General features: G+C 45.0%; 1 protein-coding gene across 1 annotated transcript in view; it reads right to left on the bottom strand.

Moving 5' to 3' along the window:
* LOC126519834 (intraflagellar transport protein 56-like) overlaps positions 1–20,972 on the bottom strand; it is a 160,914-nt gene that overhangs the window by 127,790 nt on the left and 12,152 nt on the right. The window contains 1 exon segment of the mRNA XM_072285704.1: positions 11,913–12,223. Within this exon segment, the coding sequence (XP_072141805.1) occupies positions 11,913–12,223 (311 nt within the window).

Raw genomic sequence — 20,972 nt, forward strand, 5'->3', positions numbered from 1 at the left:
CCTCGCCATCATTGTTGTTCTCATTTTCATTGTCCAGCGATGACTATTTCCTGGTTGTGCGAGTCGTCACCGTATTAGACGTGGTCAACCACTTTTGATTGGCTCCACTACAAAACAGCGACTTGGAAAGTGTGGCAAGCGGCAGCTATCATTATGCATACGCACTGCTACAAGAAGTACGAAGCATTCGTCGAGGGCGCTTTGGGAATGAAGCATATTCCGGAGCACGAGACAAGACAGGATATAAGCTGGCACAGCATCAGGCTTGGGAACATAGTCTTGGGGGAAGATCATCGAACAGCTTTGGTTTTGTTTATACCAGGCATGTTCGAAATGAAACGAGCAAATCTGGCTGCTCTTCAGTGGGGTACATTCTAAGCATCCAGTGGCACGCACAAACGCGGCCCACTTCTGCCACTTATCACACCAATGGTATAGCGAACGAGCAAGGCAGGTGAGCTGGCGACCGCTGGCAAACGGCATATAGGCCTAGCTCGCTGGATGTAGGATCCGAGGCCGATGGCCCTTGCGACCCCCCCGCAGCTTGTAATAAAGCACCTATATTCGTCAACAGAATCAATGCCTGCACATTTATGTCGCTCATAAGTGACAATATTATTGGTTTTCCCGATGTCATTGGTAGCGATGAGAAAACACGCTGGCCAGGCGAGCTGCTTCACAGAGACGATTGCTGTGGGGGCTGCGCTGACTGCTTGCGAGTCAAAATCACTCCAGTGATTTACTATATTGCGCATCATTTTATAACATGCACACTTCTGAAGTCGCTTTACTGCGCGAGTTACTTTGTGTCGGAAAGAAATTTTAGCTGATTTTTGTGCCGCTGACAGCGGCGAGAGATGTCAGTGTCGTGACCAGGGAAAAAAAGAAGACTGGGATGTTCAGAGCGGCGAGAAACTTGCTCGCTGGACCCGTTGCGATGACATCGCAAACTCGTAACGTAGCATTTTCTCGGTTGTTTACGATCCTTCCTAGATGTCGATGTCGCGAGGTGCTGCGTTTTGCAATTGGCTGCGCACACATACTGTAAAATTGATTTTAAATATGTTCTAAGCTGTATTTGCCGTTCACATTTTGCAGACGATGTATGTGTGCCCACATAAATGAATCTTGCATGTTAACCCGAGTTCGAAATTTTGTGTCGGTACTCCTTTAATGTCTGAAGCTGCTTAGGTCACACAATATATGTGATAAATTTGTGGTTATTCTGCAGAGTCTGTGGAAACCTTGGCACCATTACCATTGGAAGATATAGGTAAGAAATAGTGTGCTACTGGTAACGTTGTGAAGGAAAAACATTGTTCAATTTTATATCTTGTGTAGAACCTAGCTCAGTGCAGAAGATTTAACAGCTTTGTCTTCCTCGTGCGAATAGGAAACACATGTTAGTCATCATCGTCATGATCAGCTTATTCAGATTGTACACGTGTACCACCTTTCGTACTGGTGCCCAGTTTACACTTGTCCCACCTCAGCCAAACCCATTTTATGCTTGAATATTTGCGAATATTATTGCTCCAATCCATAGCACTTGGGAGAATAAGAAATGATGAGGCAGTAACACTGATCTGGACACCCTGCCACCAATAAGGGAATGGCTAAATTGCATTATATGTCACCTTAAAAGCACATTTCAATACAAACCATTCTGTGCTTCTACAAGGTACATTTCTGGAAGTTTCTGTCTTGCCTTGTTGGGGGGCCTCTTTCACAAAAATTGTCTGGTGGTGGTTACACACTAGGGTTACCCAGTGCAACAACCTGATGGAATATCCATTATACCACAGGCGCATGCATGGCATTAGAGAATAATTAAATCCTGGGGTTTGACGTGCTAAAACCACTTTCTGTTTATGAGCCACACCATAGTGGAGGACTCCGGAAATTTCGACCACCTGGGGTTCTTAACGTGCACTTAAATCTAAGTACACGGGTGTTTTCGCATTTTGCCCCCATTGGAATGCGGCCGCCGGGGCCGAGATTCGATCCCGCTGCCTCGTCCTCAGCAGCCAGACACCATAGCCACTGAGCAACGACAGGTCATTAGAGAATAGCAGCCTACCACAATTCCTCACATGTGCAAGCTACTGCTTTAAAATGCTTGACATACATCGCATTGCATAGCAAGTTTGCTCCATCATGCAAGCATGCACCACTTTTGTGATTGCCGCAGTTCATCCGCCTGTGAGGTTAGCCTTGGTCATACCGGAATAAGTTGAATGTTTCATCTTTGGTGAACAAGAAATCAGTTGCCTTGCCATCCTTTGCTGTTGCCACAAACACACACCCTATACAAGCATGTTGCACCATTTTCATGGAACCCCAAATGATGCTATGCGGCCCTAAAGTTGTTGGGCAAGTTGGTTGATACTTGAAACCTGCCACGGTGGCGTTGTGGCTTTGGTGTTGGGCTGCTAATTCCAAGGTTGTGGGATCAAATCCGAGCGGCGGAGGCTGCATCTTGATGAGGGCAAAAAGCAAAAACACCCATGTACCAAGCATTGGGTGCATGTTGAAGAACCCCAGGTAGTCAAAATGAACCCAGTCTCCCACTATGGCGTGCCTCATAATCCGATCGTGGTTTTGGCATGTAAAAACACTACAACCTAGTTTTCTTTTATACTTGAGGAAGGTGGCATGGCATTGCATGGCAAATAAAATGCAAAGAACATATGGTGGGGCAGCATGGGCTGCTCACCATATGGCTGCCTGATTTATTGCAGTCTTGCTGGCATGTTCTTTTTCCAGTCTTGTAGGGGCTGTGATGAATTGGTTGTGGGTGGCGCCTACGCTCTCCAGTGTGTTCTTTGTTCTATTTGCGCTACATTAGTGTCCCTATATGCTAGATGGCTAGTTACCTAGCTGTGTAATGCTTTGCTTAACATTGATTCCCACAATGTGTGGGATCTGCATAATTGGCTGCCTCAGAGGGCTATAAAGATTAGGACACAAAGGACAGGAAGTTTATGTACTTGAGCAGCATCCTTGGTTTTATTAAAGGCAAGCTTTATGAATTTATTTATCCCTTAGGCCCTGAAGTGATGTGCAATTTTCATTTCCTTATTTCCTGAATAACATTTAGCTTCAGTTTGTTCGTTTAATGTTTATTAAAGAAATGTACACTTGGTAGGGTAAATACTCTGCTGACTGTGACTTTCCATTTTCTTACCACCCTTTCTGTTACTATAACAGGGTGCTAGTTATTCATTCTGTGCAATATATTATTTAGTCTTAGGAATTCTATTATACCAATTTCTTTGTTCTTGCTTACACTGTTTGTAATTTGTGCGTTAGAAACCTCATTTTGTTGTGCAGGCGATCTTCATTGTGAGGAGGCTGTAGATATTGAGCACGCCACCTCAGAGTTCGTGATAGGCTCCAGAAGAGATGACGGAAAGGTAATCACACCAAATTTATTAGCTGCAGATATTGCCTGAATGTTGTCACAAAGTGATCAATTGAGCTGTAGCTTGAATGAGCTGAATTCATTCTGTGACAGCTCGCAGGCATGCATATGAAAGGCCTACCTGTACCTGCCTTTCGGCAAGGCAGTCGTTGGGCGATTTTCAACTACTACACAGCCTGACTTAGTGCTTGCAAGCCACGCAGTAAACAGTGTGCTGGTCAGCCAGACCAGCACATGCACCAGCAGTTTGCGACCACTAAGTCCAATTTTTGTAATTTTCAGTTTTTGTGAGATAACTTTTAAAGAAACTCTATGGAGAAGTCACACTCTCCATTTTGTGTGCATAAGTGATATATTGTGCATTCAAGGAAATCTGGCATGACACTAGTTATGGAGTTGACAGCTAGCCCTCTGATAAAGCAAAAAAAAAAGTGATATAGACCTGTCAGTGCTTCCAATTTGTGAGTGATTATTTCTTTGTATAATGCAGGTTTATGCAGGCAGTGGCTTCTGGTTAGACCAGAAAGCCTGGGACTGCTTGTTTAGTGCCTCCACGGACTCTATGTTCTGCAGAAGTGCCGCTACTGTGTTGTAGACTGCAGACCAGTTAAAGACGAGGAGTGTCACGGGTACACTTTCGAACAAAGCAAGTTCGCTGGGTTACACAGAAGCCAAGCCGCCACTCACGCCGGAAAAAATCTCGTCTCTAAAGGGTATATATCTTTTTCCTGTGGCCTTTAGAAAGTTTCATATTGATCTTGTGCATGTTTTATATTTTTATTATAATGTGGTTTATTCTACATAAAACTGGCACATCAATTTTGATTAATTGCCTTGTGTTATGTTCTACCATTGAATAATGGAAACAAAATATTTTAGCTCTGTTATTTGTGCATGTGATGGCCAATTCAGTATTTGTGCAGCAAAAAGAAAGTTGAAGGCTTGTATGAGTTATTGTTACCATGGTCTTTCAGCCGATAGTACACTAAAAGCTCGTTAATTCGAACCGCACGGGGAAGCCGCTTCAGTTCGAACTAACGAAAGTGAAGGAGAACAACAGTACACGGCGATTTGGAAGTAGTAGGGCATGCCAGAAATTTAATGCTTTAAAAAGTCCGTGATCGTAGCCTGCCTTTTTTCCTTGAAGGTGACAGCTAGCACTTCTTGCTCTAACGAGCGAATGTGGCGGAAGGCCTCCTCTTTGCCTTCTTTAAAACTGAAGAAGAGACGGGCAGCATTCAATCCAGCCATGACCTCCGCAGCGGAGGCCCTCACTGGCGCGTCGTCTTTCTCCTCCAGCGACAGGTTCAGCGCTTCTGACCTGAAAAATTATGTCCTCATCTGTCAGCGCACCACACACCACTGCACTCTCGTCCACGTCGACAAAGTCAGCAAAGGAGATGTCCAAAACGTCCGCCATGGGAGCGGTGACGCCGTCTTTGGGCGCAGGTGGCTGGTTTCCTCCTTGTAGAGCTTGTGCGCCAAAGCCACAGTGGCGATAGCAAGTTGCTATCGTAACTGCAGTTACTTGCTCCCAAGCACGCACATGCATGTGTAGTGCACTTAGGAGCGTCACCTGATAATTATTGCACAAAATAATTTGCTCCAACAGATGGCGCCGGTAAAATGATTTAAAATTTTGATTGACACCTTGGTCCATGGGCTGCAGCGCCGCTGTAGTGTTAGGTGGAAGGAAGGCTAGCTCAATGGCATTCGTCTCAATGTTGACCTTATGAGCCCAACAATTGTCAACAAGCAGGAGGACTTTCCGTCCACAACGCTCAATCTTTTTGTCCATCTTCGCTAGCCACTGTCCGAACAGTTCCCCCGTCATCTATGCCTTTCTGTTGGCCGCGTAGTCCACCGGGAGGGGCGGGATCTGGGCGGTCAACGTAAAACCGAGAGGAGGCAGCTGCTGCTGCCTTCTGGCTGACCCCGTGCCGGTTAGATCTTTTGCCGATTTTGCTTTCTCTCGCCATTCTCTTTGTTCCGGAGGCGATGCAGCCTTGTGTGTATGCAGTAGGTGCGCTTCTCTGGCAGTGTGCCAGGCGCCATGCCGCCGGCACGGTGGCGCGTAGTTCGAATTATCCGTGGCGGAACCTTCTCGCTTTTGAATTAATGGGCTTTTTTATACACAGACTTCTGGGGAGCTTGACCAGACGAAATTGTACAGTTCGAATTATCCATAAATTCGAATTATTTAAGTTCGAATTAATGAGCTTTCACTATACTTGTCTGGCAACTGTTTGCCATATTTTGCTCTTACAGTGAAACCTCATTAAACCGTAGTTGGCCGGAGCTCGGGAAAAGTACTTACTAAACAGCAGTACTGCTTAACCGAAATAGCATGAGATCGCCCACTTACCTGTCAAAAACTGAACTCTGAGAGAGTGCGATGAAAGGGGGAAAGAACAAGCAGTATTTATTCACTTTGCGCAACAAAAGTGTTATTTTCGTTTGATGCCGTGGCGGCCTAGCAGCAACAACAGCGGCCTGTCGTCGGCTCACTCATAATTTGCTCATTCGCGCAAGATGCGTGAGGCAGCCAATCGCAGTCGAGAATTCTGATCCGCATTGGGCTTGATCGTGATCGAAAGTGTTCACTGGTGTTACTGAAGCTGCGAGCCAGCTTTTCAGCCAGCCCCCTCTTCTCGCCAAGCACTCGCATGACAAACTTCTCATTGACATTGCATGTTCTCCGTGCATGCAGGCGGTAGCGCTGCAGAAGTCGCGGGGCGCCTTTTTCATTGCCGGGTGGTGTTCTTATCGCGGCGATTGCATTCATGAGGCTGACGTAACGCGCAGCTTCTGCCACTGTCGGGCCTGAATCGTCCGTGCTGTCGCTTTTCATGTCGTCTTCGTCACTGTCGCTAGTTGACACTTTGGCAACAACAGAGGCAACAATGGCGAAAAGTCGAACCTTGTAGCCGACATCTCTTCGCGGTCGCAGCAGCGCTGCCGAGCAACTTCGCATTCTAAATGCCACGCACCATAGCCAACAGTAGATCCTTGTCGTGTGCCAGCACCGACTTCCTCGTATCACGTTCGATAGCACGAACGATGCCTATTTTTTCTTCTATGCTGAGCACTCGGCGTCTTTTTTATCCGAGCTTCCGTATGACGCGAGTCCTTCTTTGCACGATGCCACAATGCTCTCTAGTGTGGCGCCGAAATCATGTTGATGTGGCTTCACGCGCAAACGCACAGGATGCTTGGAGGCCGTTCTGATTTCTGAGACTTGTTCTGCCAGGCTGCTCGATGGAGACGAGGCACTGCTGTGATTGTGCGATGAAAAGTGGAAACGCTACGTGTTAACCAATATGCACGCAATAAGCTGGTACGGTTTATGCGGATACAAAACATTATTTTCAATGGGCACTGAGTCGGCGATTTGACTGTACTACTTTTAAAACGAAACTACTGTTTAAGCGGGTACAGTTTAACGAGGTTTTACTGCGCTAGATTTCTGACAGTTTTGCACAAGAACGCAAGCTGCCATCACCGGTGCATTACTGAAGTTAGTGCAGCAACTTGCTGCACTCGGATAGTTAGCCATATCTTTATTTGTCATCACTGTAGGTATATTAAGATGCTCATTATGGTCAGGTGTTAACAGTGCTCATGCATTGCAAGTCATATGGAGCAAAATGTGGTACTATCGGCATCAAATAAAACGTGAACAGCGGAGAGCATAACTGAAGGTTTAGTGTGGACCGTCCAGTCATCACCATCGGCAGGCGTGCTCATCCGGTTTGAATATACTACATGATGATGCTCCCCCTTTTCGTTTCTGTTCTGGCTCTCTTTTATTTGAATGTGACAGAAGAAAAATTGAAGAAAACAGAAGCTAAAATATCAAAGTACAGGGTGAGTATTATTGCCCATTGCGGTGAAACCGTATATGCTATTGGTGTCAAATGAAACGCAGTGGTACAGTTTGCACTGTCGTCATTACTCCGCCATAACCTTTCGCTTTCAAATAAAAGAGAACCAGAACAGAAACTAAAATATTGCAGTATAGAGGGAACATCATTGTGTAGGACGGTCAAACCGGAAGTATGTGCACGTCAATGGTGTCGATTGCATGGGCGCAGACTTTACCTTCAGTTAGGAGCTCCGTTCGTCATTTCATGTCGATAGTATCTCACTAGCAGTAGGTGTAACAGCTTTTATACATGGATGCTTCATAGCTTCATATTAAATATGAAGTAATCAAGCACACCACTGTTACACACGACTGTGCAGAACAATAATAGCGCACTTATTTTTTAAGGAAATTAATTCATGCGTTCACAAGCAGTAATGGCTTCCTTTGCAAACTAAATTTGTCTTTGCCTACATACTGTGCTTCAGTGACTTCTGAATGTGCCCATGGAGTAATAAAGAACTGTGCTTAGTTCTGTGTTTTCTTTATGAGGTTAATAGTTTCACTTTCTATGCAGCGATGCTTGCCATCTACATGGGCGACGTGACAAAGGAGGTGGCGGACAAGCGAATGAAAATGGTCCGCAAACATTTGTCACAAAAGCTTGGTGACGTGCAGCGGCGCTGAATTGTGTGTATCAGCCACGGACATTAAGGTGTTCAATAAATCTATCAGTCGGAGCCTTCAGGTTCCCAGATGTCACATCAATGCATACTCTCATGCCATGGAGGAAGCGTAGATTTTAATGAAGAGAAAGGAGGAGAGGTTGGCCTGGAGAGCTTGTCTCTAGCCTGCTACTCTTCCCTGGGGAAAGGGGAAATGGTAAATACAGGAAAGGGTAGGTGGCGGGTGATTGTTATGGTACAATGAGCTACTATATACACATCCAATATGCGGAGGCGTACTGTAGATGCAATACACGCAAGAGTAATCTTGTCCACACAATAAGTTATCATGCAAACCCATTTTGCACTGTCTGCATGTCTCGCAGGTTCTAGAGGCGATCGTCTAAACGAGTCTCATGTAGAAAGTTGAAGAGACTTTATGGCACGTTGGGCACAGTCAACTCTTCACCACGTGCCCAGAATCTTTTCTTCCAGGGCTAGTTCGCCGTGCGGCTAATTACGCGCTCCACACAGAGACGCCGAGTACAGCTGCACGTAATCACGGTTTTACCGGTAGTGGGTTCACAACATACACCGCAAGGGGTTTGAACCCGCCACCTCCCATTTTCGAAGGAAGAAGCGGTCATCGCATCTCGTCACCAGAGGGGTGGTCAGTCCAAGCAGTCAACACAAGATTTAAGTGTTCTTCATTCACCCGCTTAGTGAGGGCACACACAAAGTACTTGAGCTATTGTCTCGGGAGTGTGACAGACGCTACAGTGCTGAACATGAAGGCTGTGATGTGCAATTTTGTTGCCTTTGACCCTCCTGTTGCATGTCACCCAGAAAGAGTATAGAGCACCAACAAGATGACATAGGATGGGACACACTCAAGCATAAGTGTGTGTTACCCATTGTCCTTGTTTTGTTCTTGCCCTTTTACTCTTCTGTCTGTGCTGTTTTGTTGCAACTGTTACATCTGTTCTACAAATAAAACAGACTGTGCTAAAGTTGCACCAACCAGAGGGGTGGTCAGTGCAAGTGTGGGAGGAATTATTCATCTTTATTTATTTATTTATTTATTTATTTATTTATTGCCGAAGGATACTGTTGCATCTCTTCTAACTGGTCACAACTGATTGTGATATAGAATCGTCACTTACAGCGCATACATAGACGAGGGACCTCGTCTATGTAGGCGCTGTAAGTGATTGATACCATTGAATACGAACTAGCCCGTACCCAAACCTTGCTGTGATATAGAGGTTTCTAAACAGGAATAAAGTGCCTCGGAAAGGCTGGCTATATTTGAGCAAGCAGGTGGCAATTAATGAACCGGCCTGTTAACAAGTTTTTTTCCAGGCTGCCTGACTATATGTATGTTTTTGTGGTCCCCTCTGTTGTCTGCAGCACCTTTGTTAAAAGTCGGCTGCTGTATATATAGTACAGCCCTATTTGTTATGTGACAGTGGTTATGCTATATAGCTTTTGAAATCTAGTCTGGCTTCTGTGTTAGCTGTAAAGTGCATGCCTTTGTTCATTCATCCAGTAATAATATATTCTGGTCAGTTATTTTTTGTTTTCTGCGTCCTCAGGCATTCTTGCTATGACAACAAAGTACTTATATAATAATCATAGTGGTAAGAGATTTGCAGCAAGAGCAGTCCTCTGTGCTGCCACCCAGCTACAATACAGCATTTTAGCGGAACATTTCACCGAGCCTGTGCCAAAGAAAGCAGAAGAATGAAAGCTTCATTCCATTCATACTGTCTTTGGTTAGTACAGGAAGCATCTTCAACAGCAGTTAATGCGGCAGTTTTTCAGGTCACTTTGTTATTGAATGACTGCGACTCATTTATGATAAAGCATTTAGTACAATTTTGTCATTTTAATTATCTCTAATACTGTAAGTCTGTATTCTTGCCCACATATAATGGTTTTTCCCTACATTTCTGCAAAAGTAGCCTTGCTGTAAAATATGGTGTATATTTTCCATTAAGACAGTATATTCTGCATTTCATGTTTTTTCTCTTCCCATCTGCTTCAAAAGGGGAGGCTGTTCCAGAATTTTCTTCAAGACGGTTGGTTTTGCACCAATTTCGTCAATACAACAAAACCGAACTGCTCATGTCGAGTGCAAATAAAGCTTCAGTTTCCTCAATTTTGTTTGTCCTGTTACAAATGGAGTGTAGAATGCGCACATGCCTGCCTACTGACTGGCATACAAGCTGGTTGAGAGACAACAAAAATGTTAGTCCTTCAGCCTGCGTAGCAGCTGTGCCAATACATCTTAAAATTGATGCAATCATGCATTTCTGCCATTAACCGATAAGCTAGTAGGGAACGATAGACTGGTAGAGACATATAGACTGGTAGACCATCAGACTGGTAGACCATCAGACTGGTAGACCATCAGACAGGTAGACCATCAGACCGGTAGACCATCAGACCGGTAGACCATCAGACCGGTAGACCATCAGACCGGTAGACCATCAGACTGGTAGACCATCAGACTGGTAGGCCATCAGACTGGTAGACCTTCAAGGTCCGAAATTACGTATAGCCATCAGACATGTAAGCCAGTAGCTTGATGGAATTTTTGACTGGGAGATGTTGCCTAATGAGAGAAGTTATTTGTTTCGCATGTATTTCAATAGGATAATGGAGTTAGCCCTAAGCTATAGCTTCCTAGCTCTTACAAACTCAAATTGATCTAGTTGTGTGCTTTCTATTGCGCTGATGTCGTAGGGTCACCGGATGTCATACTGAGTGCTGAGTGCCATACTGAGTGTCATACTGAGTGTCATACCGAGTGCTGCTCATACTGAGAAAAGTAATGCTTTTCCCACACTAGACACTAGGCATCAATCTCACGCACTTCCGCCAGTGTGCAATGGAGAGCCGGGCGAGCTAGCAACTATACTATCGCACAACATTCGCACTTGGCAATTTTCTGTCAGGTTTTGCCCGTTACGCAGACCCTGAGGGTAACGGCATCTGTGCTGGTATTTTGGAGGCCACAGTGAGCAACACCGTGGCGGACAAACTGTGTGCATCGCAAGTAAATCATTCTTGAGAAAATGGGGTAGCCTTTAGGCCACTGTTCGCGCTACTCGTTATGCGTTAAGCACCAACTCCATATTCATAGCGCCAGCTAACGAGCCCAAAAGCAGTCCCTCAACAATCAAGGCGTGCATTTACTCTGAATGCAAACGTCCTAGTTAACACTCTGAGTTCTCAGAAGAAACGCATCAACTTGCTTCGTCTATACGTTCAAGAAGTCGAGATTATTACAAGAATAGATAATTCCGTTCGATGACCGAATCGAATAGTCGTGATGCTCCAGTCACGGTGGCTTAGTGGATACGGTATTTACCTGCGGCGGGCAAGTTTCAAATTACCCACCATCGTAACTGCCATTCCAATTGGGGGTAACGACAAAACACTTGTTTAAATAACTACTTTGCATTAAAGAACGCCAGGCGGATTGAATTATTCCGGCGCCCTTCACTACGAGAACTCGCATATTAAGACTTCGTTTTTGGCGAGTTCGCTCTGAAGTGGATTGAACACAGAGGGGCTGGGACGAAGGCTGGAGAGCACAAAGGTACCAGTTCCGTTCTCATGGGTAGTTCTGTTCCTCTATCGGCTTCCCAACTGCGTTGCGTTCCAGCCGCCAAGCTTCTCAATGCCCCTTGTTACTTTCCCAAGTTTAAACTCCATTTCAGAATCAACCAAATATATGCCAAACACTACGATCTTCAACTATGCGAAGTGTCCAGCAGGAAAGCTATTTGATACATGTTAACAAAACTTATATTTCTGGCCACGCATACCACGAGTAAGCATGGTATGCTTACTCGTGGACAGCGGATTCGGCCAGCGAATTCGGCCTTCCGTGGTGGTTCGCTCAGGTGCGTACGACGCGTCTCCACTCACCAACGGCGGCGGCATCGACTTGTCGGCCAGCAGTTCCTGGTAGATGCGCATCGCCTGCCGGTGCTGTCCCAGGTGGAAGGCGCAGTAGGCCGTCCACAGCGCCGCCTCGAGCCGTGAGGACTGGGACGAGGAGGAGGAGGTGCCGGTGAACTCGAGCAGTGACATGGCCCCGGTGAAGTCTCGCTTCTCGAGGAACTCCTCCAGGGTGGGCAGCCGGCTCTCCGCCGACTTCTGCTGCCGCTGGTGCTCGACCTTCCGGCCGTCGCCGTCGGCGCTGCTGGTCGAAGACGCGTCCACGGTGGCCACCGCTGGCTTGGTCCGCAACAGAAGCTGAGAGAGGAAGAATTAACGTTAGGGGCTTTTAGAAATATTGTACGCAAGCTGCTTTGAGTACGCAAGAAGAAACCGTACTCGGCTATAGGCCCCTCGCATTTTTTTTGTACTCCCGGCAGATTGCATCCCTTAACTTACTCTTCGATCTCTAAAACTATCGTTAATATAGTACAGCACCTAGTCCGACGCTTTTGGATTGGAACAGTCCCCGCCTGGCCATACTCGCATAGTACGTTAAGGAGGTGCTAATGGCCCGGAGAGGAAGAAAGGTGTGGGTACTGCAGCGAGCCGGTCGTTCACGAAGGTGGCATGTATTTCAGGTTGAATTGTGGCCGGCGTACTGGTCGGGTCTCTAGAGAATTGAGCATGACTACAAAGGCATCGAAATACACGCGTTATGCTGTCATTTTTTGTGTAGCTTAAGTTTGTGTAGCTTAGCTTTTAAGGTCGATGGATACAGAGCGCCGTCGTACGTCATGTCAAATCTTACGTGACTGCGTCTGCAATCGTTGACGATATAACGTCTCCCATCTTACTCGAAAAAACAATCCATTTGCAGATAGAGCTCAATGAGCACCGAGAGTGCTCGTGTGGCAGGTACAAGAGTTGTTGCTTGTCGAGAGACCCTGGGAAAGTTACGTTAATAAAGACGAATAGTCTTGTTTGTCGTCATCATCATCAATGTAGGGACTAATTATGCAGGAGACAAAAGTAATGTTCAGTAAGCATGGCACGAGAACAAGAATTCCTGAACGCCAGCCAGCCTCTTGAGTCCCTGCAAGAGTACCTTTATGTAGGTCAATTACTCACAGGGCAACTTAGTCATGAGAAGGAAACTTACAGACGAATAAAAATGGGTTGGAGTACGTACGGCAGGCATTACCAAATCCTGACTTGGAGCCTACCGCTGTCGTTGAAAAGAAAACGGTACAATCGGTGCTAACTGTGCTGGCATATGGAGCTGAAACTTGACGTTAACAAAGAAGTTCGCAAGACGCGCATCTCACACGGACGCCACGGCATGCGAGAGGAGGACACATTCAAGCTGGTCAGAAGCCTTGTGATCAGCCGAGTGGCATACAGCCTCCCCTACTACAATCCTATCAAGAGTGATGCACAACAGGCGGACGTGATTCTACGCAAAGCCTACAAAACCCCACTCCACCTTCCCCACAACAGCTCAACCGAAAAGCTCCTAGCCTTAGGACTACACAACACCTTCGAGGAATTGAGAGAGGCGCAACAAGTCTCCCAACAGCGCAGACTACAGCAGACCCCATCTGACAGGGAGCGCCTGAAGAAAATAGGCTGAGCCGATCAACTTCAAGAGATACAGAGGACCGAAACAATTCCGGACGAGTATCGCAACACACTAAAAGTAGCACCCATACCCAGGAACATGGATCCCAACCTACACAAAGCACGCAGAGAGGCGAGGGCTGAATACCTACAAAAGGCACCAGCACCCCAACACACGACGGTATACGTGGACGCAGCCACATACGCCAGAACAGCGGGGAAGAGCACCAGCAACGCGGTAGCAACGGTGATTGATTCGAACCTACGCGAGATCACCAGCGCATCACTACAAGGCTGTTCGATAGTCGAGGCTGAGGAAGCGGCCGTCGCTCTAGCGGCAGCGGAGAGATGTCGGTCTAAACGGTCTCTGTCAATCATTACAGACACACAAACGGCGTGCCGCAACTGCCTACGCGGCAGAATACGGCACGGAGTGCTCCGCATACTCCGCTCCGGAGACCACATAACACAACGACGACCAAACGAAGAACCAATTAAGCATACGATAGTTGGACGCCGGGACACACGGGAGTAGCAGGGAACGAAGAGGCGGACAGGATAGCTCAGGGTACACTTATTACAGAGCACCCAACGTAGGCGACCTCGAGGGGACCGAACATGCACCCCAAGACTATTTGGCGATACTAAATTACTACAAGGGCTGCAGAAAGCGGTATCCACCACCGCACAACTACCTTAGCAGAGAGTACTCTGTCCCGTGGAGGCAGCTACAAACGGGCTCGTACCCGAACCTAAACGTACTCAGCAAGATGTATCCCACACAATACAATGATAAATGCCATTGGTACCACGAAACACCCACGCTATATCAAATAACGTGGGCATGCCAGAAGATAGACGTGGTACCCGTTATACGAAACCCGAGTGCGGAGCAATGCGAGGGAGTGCTCTCCAGCGATCGCCGGGTCGACCAAGAAAGTCTGAGTCGGCGAGCACAACTGGCAGCACCATCCAGCGGAACTCTGGACTAAGGGCAACCGACCGTTGTGCAAGAACATGGACGAAGCCATCTGATGACCGCAGAAGACCAGCAAATCTAGAGCTCAATAAAGTTTTTCACTCACTCACTCACTCACTCACACTCGCGAGAACAAGTAAAGGACCCCGCAAAAGAGCGATAGAACGAAAAATGTTAGGCGTAACGTTAAAAGAAAGAGAGCGGTGCGGATAAGCGAGCAGATAAAAAATAATCAATATTCCAGTTGACATTAGGAAAAAAAATGGAACCGGACAGACCATGCCAAGCGTAGGGCAGATTAAAAGGCGGACCATTAGAGTTACGGAATACCAGCTAGAGCAAAACAGGGCTAATTGGGGATCGCTAGTTGGGAAAAGCCTTCGTGCTGCAGTGAACTTCTTGTAATTTATGAGGCTCATTATGATGATGATGACGGCGGCACACTACTCAGCAGCTTTTGCTATTTTTTCGGCAAACATTTATGGAAAGTTTTTGTAGATCCTATAATACAGCAGCCATTCATTCTTTGAAGGCTTGTTTACAACGAGGCTCTAAATATGTTGAGAGGCTACTTGTGGAGTTTATTTCAATGTAAGTAGTAATCTAGTATAAAATTGATACTTTGTCCCTGGTAGTAAGCCGCTTTCTTTTTTTTTTGCATTACTCAGTACAGGCATGGTACTTAATTAAACCGAAACAAATATCTCTGTTGTGAATAAATGTGTCTACGTTTGAATATTTGTTATTTTATTTTTGCTCCTCGTATCGAATCGTATTAGAAAAAGTTGGTGTTCGCTCACCCCACCATAGAAGCAGTTTTTATTCATTTTCAGCACAATACGAAGTAAAATTAAGTAGAATTAAGAGAACATGACGGTTTCTTACGTCTGCATCCACCAGTGCAATATTAGAGGATGAGTGGTTGCATGCACGGTAAATGTGGGGTCTCTGCCTGTTTAGAGGCCGGCCTAAAGTAAATATCAGCTCTAGTCCAGTGTTTGTGTCGTAATAGTGTATTCGTTGCGGCCATTTCAAGTGCGCAGGTAACACATTTTACACGAACAATGGAAGTAGCAGCAGCAGCAACGAGCAACCACAGCTCTGAGCCAGAGCTTCCCAGTGAAAGTACCTCGTCCGTGGGAGTTCCAAATGAAGTCTTAGCGCTCGCGACAAAATTGATATGTAGCGCAGGTCCAATACCAGATATTTTACCACGGATGACCAAAGCATATCACCACATAGACGCCTCTCCACCCACCGACACACTTTTTCTGCCCCCAAAACAGCAGTGACAGTGCCACAGATTTACTTAATTTCGTTTCTATGCATGAGAAAAATTATGTTCTCTGGTATGCTCAAATAACGGCCCAAATCTGTTGCAGCTCCTGCCCATGCGTACATCAAGCATCGCGCATTTATCATGGAGCGCTGACTTTGCTAAAGTTCAGTTGGATACGCACCAGTGCCCGGTTCTAGACCAAGAGGAACGCCCACTTTACTCCAAGTGCACGTGCGTGCCGGAAGCACGTATCTGATTCCGCTGACTCAACATTTCGCGCAATATAATAATTGTTTGCAAGACATTACATATAGCGCTCCCTGGGATTTAATATATGCACTGTTGGCACACATATTTCTGTAAGCCACAAAACGGTTCGGTAATTTAGTGCGCGCATGTACGACTAAGGTAATGTATAGCATACAATCAAGCTGCAGAAGAAGCATATGATCTTGCGACAGGCAGAGCGTGTGCATCAGGCACTAGCCCAGTATGTCCGAAGTATGGGGAAGCAGAAAATGTACAACAGAACGATCATGCGAGAGACTTAACGACATCCACTGGATATTATATATCAAATTATATATATATATATATATATATATATATATATATATATATATATATATATATATATATATATATCGTTCTGGTAGCGCAGCGGATTTAGCATTGCGATGGTAAACCCGATGGCGCGGGGTCAAATCTTCCCGACGGCCGCATTTCGATGGAGGCAAAATACAAAATCACCCGTGAACAGCTAGCTGGATGCACGTTAAATGGGGCCAAACTTAATCCGCAGTCGCCCCTTCCCCTCCCCCCCCCTGCCGTGGAGCTCATGATCATGTCGTGGTTTTGGCAAGTAAAACCCCACAATTTCAATTTTTCAATGTACAAAGCTGTATGTCACAATTTAGTCATTTCAACGAAGAGCATTATAGGCGAAGACTTTCACGACACCTTTCTGTGTCATATTGTTGCTTGACATGCTTGGCTATCTGAGGCAAAGCATATATTAAGAATCGCAGTATGTCGCATACTCGCGAAAGGCTGGATTAGCACCAATCATTCGCCTAGCACACCATGACACAAAGAAACTGTCACGAATTGTATGGTGTACACTGCAGACCGGCTTTCGCAGAAAATTAGAAGCCTCGCTTTTGCAGAAGCAATATCGATAGTTAACATAAAACATAACATGTATTGTGGCGTAGAAAATCCTTACATACTATATATTTTTGCGCTAAATTCGGGGCGGGTAGAATAAAGAAATATATATATATATATATATATATATATATATATATATATATACACATATATATATATATATATATATATATATAGTCATATAATGAGAAGCCAACAAACACTGACACCAAGTACAACATAGGGGAAATTGCATGTGCTTAATAAATGAAATAAAGTAATGATAAATTAATGGAAATTACAGTGGATGAAAAAAACAACTTGCCGCAGGTGGGAACCGAACCCACAACCTTCGCATGTCGCGTGCGATGCTCTACCAATTGAGCTACCGCGGCGGCGTTTCCCCATCCACTTTCTTGGGTATTTATGTGTAATAGCAGAACCCTGGGAGTGTTAGCCAGCGCCCCCACTCACAGACCTTGGCGGCGGACGTGGAACGTCTTTTTTGCCGCAGGCGTCAAGAGAACGTGATCTTTTCGGGTGAAGGCAACTGGTCAATAAACCCACATATGCTACCTGAAGGCATCAATGTTGCCGGATTCGAGGCCCTCGTTAGTTAATAAACGAGAAGAAAGGGGGGTTAACCGAGGGACCCGATAATTATTAGTCATATAATGAGAAGCCAACAAACACTGACACCAAGTACAACATAGGGGAAATTGCATGTGCTTAATAAATGAAATAAAGTAATGATAAATTAATGGAAATTACAGTGGATGAAAAAACAACTTGCCGCAGGTGGGAACCGAACCCACAACCTTCGCATGTCGCGTGCGATGCTCTACTAATAATATGACTAATAATTATCGGGTCCCTCGGTTAACCCCCTTTCTTCTCGTTTATATATATATATATATATATATATATAGTATGTAATGATTTTCTACGCCAAAACACATGTTATGTTTTATGTTAACCATTGAAATTTCTTCTGTAAAAAGCGAGGCTTCTAAATATATATGTATATATATATATATATATATATATATATATATATATATATATATATATATATATATATATATATATATATATATATATATATATATATATACAGTCTAGCCCGGTTACAATCAAGTCGGCGGGAATCGGAAATCACTTCGCTATACCCGCTATTTTGTAATATGTGCACTATGAAAAACAATGCGCACATGGGCATGCCGATTTATTGCTGCTGAAAGAAGTGGTCCAGCGTCCCCTGAACACGTTTCGCGAGTGCGGACTTCAGGATTGCGGCTTCCATACCATCCAACTGCGAACCAAAGATCTGGTCGAACTCTGGACTCCCGAGGTACGTAGCGTGTCAACAGCTGCGATGGCCGCTGCGGAGGTGACCGGCTTAGGGGCACAACTAGCATCGTCGCATTCGCTGTCGGAGGCGCTTTGAAGGCGCTTTGACGATGTCGCATCCGCGACGCCATAAAAAAAAAATCGTTTCTTTTCTTTTTTTACATTTTTCCCCTGCGCGGCGTGCTCTACTGCTCTACGCCATGACGCCGTTCAAGGACGGCGCAACACGAGACCGGCGTGCCATGTGATGCAGTGAAGCAACCTTTCGCTCCGCGGGAGAGCAGACGACGCCACGAAAGGACGCCGTCAGCCGAATTTTGCTCTTATTTTCGCAGAAAAAAATCGCCTCAAGGACGAAAAGATGTGTTGATTGACAGATTAGTTTTCGGTTGTTATTAAATCTTTTTGTTATATCCGCTGACGCGCTCTTATTTACTTCGTTAAAACCGGACCCAAAATGTATTGAAAATGCAGAAATGGGAATGGGAAATTGAAATCCCTTCGTTATAACCGCTGTTTCGCTATAAGTGGCTTCGTTATAACCGGGCTGGCTAGATTGTGTAACTATATATATACATATTCATATATATATATATATATACATATATATATATATATATATATATATATATATATATATATATATATATATATATATATATATATATATATATATATATATATATATATATATATATATATATATATATATTTCTTTATTTCACGCACCCCGAATTTATTTATATATATATATATACAGGCCGCCATTGGAATCTGAACCTGGCAACGTTTAACCTTAGAACGCTATCTAGTGAGGCGAGTCTAGCAGTGTTATTAGAGGAATTAGAGGGTAGTAAATGGGATATAATAGGGCTCAGTGAGGTTAGGAGGACAAAAGGAGCATATACAGTGCTAAAAAGCGGGCACGTACTGTGCTACCGGGGCTTAGCGGAGAGACGAGAACTCGGAGTCGGATTCCAGATTAATAAGGAAATAGCTGGTAACATACAGGAATTCTATAGCATTAACGAGAGGGTGGCAGGTCTTGTTGTGAAACTTAATAAGAGGTACAAATTGAAGGTGGTACAAGTCTATGCCCCTACATGCAGTCATGATGACCAGGAAGTCGAAAGCTTTTATGAAGACGTGGAATCGGCGATGGGTAAAGTCAAAACAAAATACACTATACTGATGGGCGACTTCAATGCCAGGGTAGGCAAGAAGCAGGCTGAAGACAAGTCAGTAGGGGAATATGGCATAGGCTCTAGGAATAGCAGAGGAGAACTATTAGTAGAGTTTGCAGAACAGAATTGTATGCGGATAATGAATACCTTTTTCCGCAAGCGGGTTAGTCGAAAGTGGACGTGGAGGAGCCCGAATGGTGAGACTAGAAATGAAATCGACTTCATACTCTGCGCGAACCCTAGCATCATACAAGATGTAGACGTGCTCGGCAAGGTGCGCTGCAGTGACCATAGGATGGTAAGAACTCGAATTAGCCTAGACTTGAGGAGGGAACCGAAGAAACTGGTACACAAGAAGCCAATCAATGAGTTAGCGGTAAGAGGGAAACTAGAGGAATTCCGGATCAAGCAAAAGAACAGGTATTCGGCTTTAACTCAGGAAGAGGAGCTTAGTGTTGAATCAATTAACGACAATCTCATGGGCATCATTAAGGAGTGCGAAATTGAAGTCGGTGGTAAAGCCGTTAGACAGGAAACCAGTAAGCTATCGCAGGAGACGAAAGATCTGATCAAGAAACGCCAATGTATGAAAGCCTCTAACCCTACAGCTAGAATAGAACTGGCAGAACTTTCTAAGTTAATCAACAAGCGTAAGACAGCGGACATCTGGAACTATATTATGGATAGAATTGAACAGGCTCTCAGGAACGGAAGAATCCTAAAAACAGTGAAGAAGAAACTAGGAATAGGCAAGAATCAGATGTGTGCGTTAAGAGACAAAGCCAGCAATATCGTTACTAATGTGAATGAGATAGTTCAAGTGGCTGAGGAGTTCTATAGAGATTTATACAGTACCAGTGGCACCCACGACGATAGTGGAAGAGAGCATAGCCTAGAGGAATTCGAAATTCCAAAGGTAACGCCAGAAGAAGTAAAGAAAGCCTTAGGAGCTATGCAAAGGGGGAAGGCAGCTGGGGAGGATCAGGTAACAGCAGATTTGTTGAAGGATGGTGGTCAGATTGTTCTAGAGAAACTGGCCACCCTGTATACGCAATGCCTCATAACGTCGAGCGTACCGGAATCTTGGAAGAACGCTAACATAATCCTAATCCATAAGAAAGGGGACGCCAAAGACTTGAAAAATTATAGACCCGATCAGCTTACTGTCCGTTGCCTACAAAGTATTTACTAAGGTAATCGCAAATAGAATCAGGAACACCTTTGACTTCTGTCAACCAAAGGACCAGGCAGGATTCCGTAAAGGCTACTCAACAATAGACCATATTCACACTATCAATCAGGTGATAAAGAAATGTGCAGAATATAACCAACCCTTATATATAGCTTTCATTGATTACGAGAAAGCGTTTGATTCAGTCGAAACCTCAGCAGTCATGGAGGCATTACGGAATCAGGGTGTAGATGAGCCATATGTAAAAATACTGGAAGATATCTACAGCGGCTCCACAGCCACCGCAGTCCTCCACAAAGAAAGCAACAAAATCC

The sequence above is a fragment of the Dermacentor andersoni genome, unplaced genomic scaffold (assembly GCF_023375885.2).
Source record: "Dermacentor andersoni unplaced genomic scaffold, qqDerAnde1_hic_scaffold ctg00000039.1, whole genome shotgun sequence".
Classification (NCBI taxonomy): Eukaryota; Metazoa; Arthropoda; class Arachnida; order Ixodida; family Ixodidae; genus Dermacentor; species Dermacentor andersoni.